At 37.0% G+C, this 9,903-nt stretch overlaps 1 protein-coding gene across 1 annotated transcript in view; it reads left to right on the top strand.

Moving 5' to 3' along the window:
- The first annotated feature begins 1,864 nt into the window (after positions 1-1,864).
- Hgtx (HGTX homeodomain transcription factor) overlaps positions 1,865-9,903 on the top strand; it is a 47,528-nt gene continuing 39,489 nt past the window's right edge. Inside the window, exon 1 of the mRNA XM_072015677.1 lies at positions 1,865-2,764. Coding sequence (XP_071871778.1) covers positions 2,026-2,764 — 739 coding nt within the window. The 5' untranslated portion in view covers positions 1,865-2,025. The remainder of the gene's footprint in view (positions 2,765-9,903) is intronic.

Here is a 9,903-nt window from a genome sequence, read left to right as displayed (position 1 = left end):
TGGTAGGGCATACGCAGGAGCGTGAAGGGGTGGAAAGGAAGAGGGCGGCGGAAGCAAGGAAGTTATCGAGGCGGTAGTGTCACCATAGTCATACAGAGGTGCCCAGTTGTCGAGCAAACTAGCGGAGCCAGTCAGGCAAACAGCTCAGCCGGAGCCAGGGGGCTTCCTAGCCTCGGCCAGCCAACCAGCCAGCAGCCAGTAAGCGGAACACCAAGCGAGTTCTTGTTTTATTCAGTCGGGATCATAAATTACGAATTTAAACACACAATGAAAGACGCTTAACAAGAAGCTAACGCGAGATTGAGAGGCCCCGCCCGGAACACCTCTTCTTCCGGAGGAATGAGCCGAGGTTGGCCAATCCTGGAACAGAACCGCCCTTCGATGTTCAGCCGACCCACCGTTTCCACGCCAATCCACTTCGTTCGTTCGTTGCACAGCCGGCTGTTGGATCGACCTATCGGAGAGCCGAGAGAACCCGAAACCAAAACCCGAACCAAACACGAAGCACCTCGACCATGCTTCGAGCGAGTTAAGTCGGATCGGACGAGCTTGGCTCCCGATGCACCCCAGTCGCATACCACTTGGCGAGCCGAGTCGCTCGGCTACTACCCCCTTAACAAGTTAGTATAGTGTACCCAACGATCGACGTGATTTTTCAACCATATTTTCCGAGATGTCGTACCTTAAGTGATATTAGGCGTGCATGATTCGTGAATTTGCAGGGTATCGGTTTGTTATTCGGAGGCAAGGATTTCGGTGGATGATAGAGGAGTACAGTGGTGAAAACACAAGTTGTTGAAGTTTGGACTTTGGGAAAGGGGAACATCTGGGGAGGAAAAAATCTAGTGAGATAAGGACTTTGGACGAGGAGGATTGGACGAGAGGAAAAGGAAGAAATCTTTGCGTTTGAGAAGTCGGAGGTGGACAGTTTATATTGGATCTTAGGGGGAGAGGAAAATCGTATTGGAGAACACAGCGATGGAAAGTTCATGCTGAACTTTAGAAAAAGGAGAGATTTGTATCGCAGAGTGCAGTGGTGGAAGAAGGGATATATTGGTTTTAGAAGAAATTAATTTGTATAGGAGAATAAATTTGTGGTGGGGGAAGATTGCATTAAACTTTAGAAGGAAAAACTTGAAGTAGAGCGCACAGTGGTGAGAAACAGATCGGTTTGCATTTCTTAGGAAAAGGGCGGATCTTCGTTGGAGAATGTAGTAGGAAAAAAGGTCATTTTGGAATTCAGGAAAGGGAAAAGTTTTCATTAGGGAACATAGTGAAAAATTTATATGGAACTCTGGGAAAAAAGAAAGTCATATTGTAGAATATAGTGGTAAAAAGAAGGTTATTTTGGACTTCAGGGAAAACAAATTTATGCTAAAAAACACAGTGTTAGAGAATTTACATTGAACTGGAGAAAAAGAAGAAATTGGAGAACATAATGGGAAGAGTCTTGTAATGAACATCGAGAAAAGAGAAAATTTAGATTGAAACGCAGTGGTCTTCGAAAATTATTTTGGAATATTTTATATAAGAAAATATCTCGAAAAGTCAATTTGTTCACCTTTTGTTAAGAATCCATTAACGTGAATAAAACTATCGTCCACCAAATTTTGGATATTTTGTTGAAATAATCTTTCAAATCTATTTATCTAGTATTCCAAATTCACGTTCGACTCTGGAGAACCTTAAAGTGGCCACACGTGCTAGATAAAGCTAACGCCAATGATAATAATAATAAAAACTAACTCCTCCTAAAAAGAAATATCCCTACGAAACACATTTTAAAATATCCTGAAGGTAATATTTCGAAAAACCAAATAAACCACATTATGGGAGCGCAAGAAAGTGATCGGTGAGGAACCAGTCCACCGCCAAATCGTGAGTGATTATGCTTAGTGTGTACCAGTGACCGCGCTCCAAAGTGCTCGACCCGCCCATCATCTGCAAACGATCTTGTCGTTTAAACTCCGGTTTCGAGTCCCGGCCGAAATTTTCCGCTCATTGCCGAACTATGCGTGGTGCGAGATGGTGTGTTCTCTGACCAACAATAACAACAACAACACAAGTGGTAAGAGCTGCACGGACACGGAGCCCTGCACGGACTTGCAGTCTCGTTCGAGCCCAGAGGCGCAGCCAGGCGAGAACATGTCGTCGTTGAGCGACGCTCACAGACGGAACAGTCACTTGGAAGGCGACAGAAGTTCGTCTGCGGGTTCATCTCTGGGCTCGTGTTCGCCGCCTCCTGCATCCAGCCACTCGCCACCGCCTCCTAGACCGCCCTGGTTGCACGATTTTCACGCAGCAGCCGCGCCTCATGTTCTCCAATTTTTAAATCTGAGCGCCGCCGGTGGAAGCATGTTGGCCAGTCAGCCATTGGCAGCGTTGCACTCTATGGCTGAACGAAGTCACCATCAGCAACATCAGCAGCACCAGCAGCAACAACAGCAACAACAACAGCAGCAGGTTCATCATCAACAGCAACAACAAGCTGCCGGGATTCACTTGCCCAGGATCAGCGTTCCATTGTCCACGATCACTCAAGGGCAGGCTTCACCCACTGGAAGTGGGAAACATAGTCCTGCCACTTCTATCACCTCCGTCGGAAGCAATCCGCATGGCATCGACACGATATTGTCGCGGCCGGCGGCCACGCATCCTCAGGCGCCTGTGTCCGCCACACATGCCGCGCTCCAGCCGACGCCGCACCCCCAACACATGACCGCGCCGAGGTACGGCATGCACGCGGGATTCACCGCATCGTCGGGTGAGTATTTTTCCTTATTTTCCCCAGTCTTAATTCACTTTTATTTCGGTCTTATCTTTGTTGGTTTGATTGAATTTCTGAGAAGATTCCCAGAGGTTTGGAATTTTTTAATTCATCGATATGGGAGAGGAAGTATAGGGAGGTGGCAGTATAGGGTATACAGTATAATATAGATGATGTAGATTCAGCAATAGCTCCTTTGTGCAGAGATTTGTAAGTTGAAATTTTGGGATTGATAATGGTTATGAACTGGGAGAACGTAAGAGATACAGAAATCTTAGAAAGAATTGTGCCAATTAATTGCACAGTAGAATACACGCGAGATTCACCATCATATCGTTAGATGAGTATTTTTTCTTATCTTCTCCAGTCTTTTTCAGTCTTATTTCTGTTGGTTTTATTATGTTTCTGGGAACGTTTTGCAAGGTTTAGAATTTCTTAATTGATCGACATGGAAATGGGAGTGTACCTGTGAAAAATATATATTTTCAAGCCTATACAGCAGAGAACAGAATATAACGTAGAAATAGTTTCATTATTGGCGGATCTGTAAGTTAAAAGTTGGGATTTGGAAGGTTTTAGAATCGATAAGGATTGTAAGAGGAGGGAATTTTAATGATACGCACAAGTTTCAGAAAAGATTGTTCTAGTTAATTGTACCAGTGCATAGCGCAGGGAAGTATAATGTATGCACGCAGGATATTGTCGGATGAGAATTTTTATTTATTTTTTCCAACCTGTTTTTGATTCCATTTAGATTTGCAGAGGTTTACAGAAGTTCGGGTTTGCAAATTTTTTAATTAATTGATGCGAGGTATGACTGTGGGAATACTTGTGAAAATAATTAGATGATAGCGAAGATTTTAGGATGTGCAGTACAGGAAAATAATATAATACGAAGGATATAGGTGTGGAAATAGTTTTGTTGTGGGGAGATTATATAAAGTTGGAATTTGGAAGATGTAAAATTTGAAAGATAAAGATTGTAGACAGGATACTGTGAATGTGACAGATATAAAAGTATTAAACAGGAAAGAAGATTATGATACTCGGTGTTTAGGAGACGTATAATACACACGTATTCATAGAATTTGTCTAAGCCAAAGGCAAATCATGATTTGCGAACCATGATCGCCAAATTATATTGAACGATAAAAATTCAATCGAGAACAACAGTATCCAACTTAGAATAATAATTGAAAAGAATTTCATGGGAAGAACGTGCAAGATCCATTTTACACGATTTTTATTCCAATTTTATACAACGCGGATATTAATATCGTGCGAATTAATTTCAATAAAATCAAAAACGCCAGCGGCAGCAGATTTATAATTTGACCGGCGGTATGATCGATCGTGTCGACAATCGAAGAATAAAAATGATTCTGTTCCCGTGTAATATTAAAGATTTATACGATATTTCATTCGGCTTAAATGTCAATCGATGTTTGCAATTACTAATATTCTCAATAATCTGTCATCTTATCGCATTTTCAATTCTTATTTAAAAAATAAAGGAACAAGAAGTATTAAAAAGTCGTGTTATAACAAGTGAAGGTTTAATTATCTTTGCAAGCAAGATTTAACACTTTCGATGTTTCTAGTGAAATGTTTTTTGCGTTACGAGAACAAATTTCTCCTTACTAATTACTACATATGGTAGAAATACTATTTCCTTCGCGTTTTGACAACAAAGATATAACACATCCCAATTAGAACCAGTTTTACCAAAAACACAAATATATTTATCGTTTATTCAATTAAGAATTCGTAAAAACATAATATTGTGCATACGCAACACCAAGTATTGGAAGAAGTAACATCACTTTATAATGAAGAAAATTTACAATGATTTCTTCACGATAACACTGTCTTTACATACATAATTTTTCATAACATAATTTTGGAATTATCCAAGTAATTCATTCTGTATGTTTTCATAAATCTTTGTATTATTCGTGAAAAGTATTTTTTATATATTTTCCAGTGTAACACGAAAGGTTACGATATTTTCGAAATGCTTCTATCTTCAAAGAAAGTACGTAAGAATTTTCCTGCAGAAGTTATTTTTCTACAGAATTTTTCTGCCATAGTTACTTTTCTATGGAACTTTCCTGTAACGGAGACTTGTCGAATTTTCTCAATTTTCAAACAAACGTGTTATAATTTTGATATTATTCAATTAACTCATTTTCCTGCTCCTACAAACTTTTCTTCATCGTTTAATCATACAATGTAATTTAATGCGAATGGTTCGAATCTCGTGGAGACATTTCTCTACAATTTTCTATGAAAATTATCTTTTTATTTTTATAGAATCTTCCCGATTTGTCAAACAACGTGCCATAATTTTCTAATTACTCGAATAATTCATCCTGTACATTCTCATAAATTTACATCATTCACGAGGATTTTGTTGTACATTCTGTGATTTAAAGTGAAAGATTCGTATTAAGGATGTTGTTCGTTAAATTGTTTCAGTTGAAATTAAACGTGTCTTGCGCAAATACCGCTCTGTCCTGTGCACGAGCAATAATCTGTATCTGTCCTGGAGCTCTATCTTGAACTTGATCCCGGATTATCCGTGCATTTAAAATGATTAAAGCGCCAATTATTTACGAGACCCGTTCGTGTCGCTTCGCCGACGAAACGAAAGTGAATTTCGAATAATTTCCCAGGCGATTGCGAATCGTTACACCTGACGGCCGACGAACGCCATCGTAAATTCAACGAAATTTCTACTGCTTATTGAAACTAGAAGAATATAATTTTAATAAAAAGTAACTCATTTGAAAGTTATAAATGAAAATCGATATACACGTCTGTTTACGTTCGTGTAATTTTGGAAAATCGATCGACATCCTGACTGATCTTTGCTTTTATTCGTCTCTTCTTGCTTTTATTTACATAAATAATTATCAATTCGAATCTCCACTAAGAGGTAATTATCGTTGTAATATAAAATAAAGCACGAATAATGGATATATTATTTTTTGAAATTGTTCGATTATATTTTCATGAAATTGTTATTTAGAATCTCTTCATTTTCCTTTTTTACTCTTCTTCTAATACGAAGATATTGTAAAATGATTAAGGAACATTAACATCGAATTTTGATGGATTTACGATATTTTATACGCGATTTATTCTATGTAGCTATTGTTTCGTTAAATACATCGTGATTTATCTACGTTAATAATTTTGATTCTCCCTTTCGATAGTTCTAAAATGTAAATTACAGAATACACGTAATAACAAAAGATATATAAACAATTCAAAGTAAAGTGCTACTTAATGATGTAACAATGTTGAAGAAATTACAGCCACAGCGTACTTATCCGTCGCTATATTTTTCAATAGCAATTAACGGTACTTGTCAAAAAATTGAGTATCTAAACGAAGTCGTTGAATAAATTTCACAAGCTTCGTCGAACTAAATCTCCGGCAATACAGATAATTAATACTGCTATCCCAAAGTATGATCAAACTAGCTTACCAATCTGAAGGATACTAATTTCTGATCGCTAATCTTCTCCAGCATTCCCAACTCACACTATCATCTATAAAATTTTCACATTATTCCAAAGTCCGATGAATTGGACTGTCCCATAAAATTTCTTATTAAATTCTTACTGAGAAATGAAACATTTACGATTCAAATTATATAAATTAACGAGTCCAACGCATTGAAATTATTAGCTCACGGATGATAGCCGTATAATTTAGATTAAATTTCAATTACGTTACTTGATCTTGTCTTTATCGTGTGAAATATAGGGTGCGAATTTAAACGAAGTGTTTTGAAATTAAAGAATCACATAATTTAGCTGAGAATTCGGTTAACTCGCTTAATTTCCATCTATATCTTAAATTTCGATTTATGCTCCATATTTTACGCGATAAATGCCACTGATGATTTTTATCATGTAAAATGTAGAATGTGAATGAAAACGAAGAGTCCTGAAATTGAGGAACTTAATCCAAACTTTTATGGGTCGCCTACAATCTAAAGATGACTGACGAACACTCAACTAGTTCAGAGTAAAATAGATTAAAATGAAATCGATTCGAATGAAATGGAGATTTTGTAAGGCGAATTCGATGTACGAGATACGAAAATGCTTGAGTCACGTAACACGGTACTCTAAGAGCACGTAAAAGCGTAAATTTAGCCATATTGTTCGATGTAAGTGGTACAAGAGCTTGGCTAGAATCCGAAGTACCCGATTTCATGTCATTAGGTACACGTTTCTGGGCCAGGTCCCCTTCAAACCTTTCCTAAAGCGTAAACACTTCATAAAGATTCCTCCAATAGCTCTCACTTCGTGGCCGGCATCGATATCGATTCAATCCTGGCGAATATATCGTCCGCAATAACGTCAAATTTATCTTTGAATATAATTAAATTATAATATCCTTGAAAACAAAAGTTTGCCACGATAAGTCTTTTTTTTTTTTTTTTAAGATTTTAACATTTCAAAGGATTCGACGATTGGAAAGTGTTGTAGGAAATACAAATTTCAATTATTTCAAATAATAATAATTAATTGTACATTTAAATAGGGAAGCTGATATTTGCAAGAGGAAATTTAGGTTTATCGTTATTTTATCGAATTGTGGCCTTACAACGTGGAAATGGACTTGGCTTTGCTATATATTTTGAAACTCACACGTACTTACATCTTTCTCGCAGTCACACGCTCAAAGTTCATAAAATTAAATCTATTCTTACGCATTAAGTCGACTCAAAAGCTTCTCACGTTTTCTAAGGAAATAATGTTCTATGCGAAGCATTCTATGTTTTGTTCTATTGATCGTACGTAATTCAACAAAATAATATAAAACAAAAAATATTGTGCATTCTATTATTTCCTTATAAAATGAAAATTAACATATGTATATATATATATATATACCTCTATAAAAACTCTGTAAAAGAGATACCTGCTAGATACTAAGAATACTTACATATACAGTTAGTCGGTAACAGTTATGTATTTTCTGATTTAGTCATTGCTCTTATTAAATATAAATTCATTTTGCAAAGCGATGGTGCGTTTCTTTTAAATCTTTCATTTTACATCTAAACTTGCTTTTGTCTGTCACTGTAAGTATGTCGTAGAATTAAGATAGAGCTCTCTGTAAGAACGATCCGGGGCACGTAACGCGGTTGAGCAACACTGTAGACACTATAAAATTGTTTTCCTTCCAATAAAAGGAGAAATCCACGGCGTGGCACCCGTAAAAGCTACCGTGGGGTCCCGAAAGAATCTTTCGCGATTTATATCCGGCTGCTGTGCTACTTTTGCCCGTGGCGGACGTTCAAATATCTCCAGCAATCGTTCTCATAATTCACCATAATGGGACCGGCTATAGTTTAAAAAGACCGCGTGAACATTGTTTAAGATCTGCCCTACCTTCTCTCTTATTTTCCTTTATTTTCGTTTCTTTTATAGATAACATAATAGTAGCCAATAAGATAAAATGACGCAGCGATAGAAAGGTAAAATTGCATTATAGAATTTTGGAGAAAAATTTTCTTGGCTTCTATCCAGTTTATATACAATATAACAGCGTTTCCTATTGTAAAGTACAATTGACCTGTTCGTGAGTTAACACAGGATCAAAATCCCTAGCCAAGTTGGCCACCGTCGTCAGGTGGTTAACCGGAAATACGCTAACTTCGGTTCGCGCGAGTATACGCGTTTATCCGATTCGGTTAGGCGAGTTTGCGATCTGAAGTCGACCTCTCGATCCTTCGCCAAGTTGGAAAGCCACGTTTCAATCACGGAGAGAAAAATTTCTAACTATCGATTAATAAATGTCAGATTAGAATATTTGAATGTGCATATACTTTAGGCTCATGGCTATCGCATTCTTATTTCTAGTTTCTTACGCTACGTTATATTTTTACATCCAACTTTTAATTACTACGCTATATTGCTATCTTATTACGTCATATTATATTATTAAACTCCTTCTTAATAATTAATATATACCTATTCTAGTGAATAATCTAGAATCTTTGTTTGTTAACAATTTCACACAGAATTTAACTGCAGAATTTCCAATTCAAATCCTCTCGAAAGCAAAACCCCGTGTTGAAAAATATCCGAATTGAATCTTCTTCGAAGCAGAACGTCGTATTTAAAAGTTTTTATCTCCTTCGATAGGTCCACTGTAGATTTTCGAGAAACGCGTCAAGCTATTCTTCACCCCACTACTTCATCATGTATAAATTATAATTTACAAGACAATAACTATTTTCCTATTAAAAGTATTTGTAAATTTGTATAGTAAAAGTATTTGTAAATTTGTATAGTAAAAGTATTTTTTGTATTTGCAATGACAAATTAAATTGTACAAAATCCAGCTATGTAATTCTATAGCAGTCAATTTTACATGATTTTCATTATGAAAACAGATGGAAGATAAAATTCTAAGCGGAATCTGGGCAAGCTTCGCCCTGTTGCTCTTATTTCGCCATTTTAACGATGTTGTATCGGGGAACGTGAGAATCGAGGGTGTTTCACAACACTGAAGGGTTCATCGAGCTCGGTACGTCCATTATTAATGATATCGCGACACGTATACGTATATACACACATACACATACACACACACACCTATACACCAAGTATAATACCATAAATTTAAAAGCATGGCCATCAAGAGCGGCATAGAAATACTAAACACATTTTACGAACGAGAGGGGCACGTGACCAGGGTTCATGAGTTCGTGAATTAGGCTGACGATGCCACGAACAAGGTCGGGTTTTAAGGGCCATCGAGTTCGTCCGTTTACGCTATTCAAAGCTATCGGAGAATCTCATCTCTTGGTAATTCATGAGACTAAGGATAGATATTAGGGATGAAAACAAAAATTTCTTCTCATTTCCTATCTACGATCTTTTAATTAACACTTTGTATATAATTGGATATTTCCCTTGCTCGTGAGAAAGAAGAAGAATAAACATTTGTTGCAATTTTTTGATTCGACAAAAAGAAGTAGGATTCGTTGGGAAAATAAATTGTTTAATCTACAGAATGAAATAGTACGTTAAGATTCGTAGGAAACGATAGTTGGACCTCCATCTTCGTGGAAAAAATCGCGATGCGTTAATTTTCCAAACTTAACA

The sequence above is a fragment of the Bombus fervidus genome, chromosome 13 (assembly GCF_041682495.2).
Source record: "Bombus fervidus isolate BK054 chromosome 13, iyBomFerv1, whole genome shotgun sequence".
NCBI classification, from domain to species: Eukaryota; Metazoa; Arthropoda; class Insecta; order Hymenoptera; family Apidae; genus Bombus; species Bombus fervidus.
The sequence above is the reverse complement of the archived record's forward strand: the minus strand, read 5'-3'. Positions and strand labels throughout refer to the sequence as shown.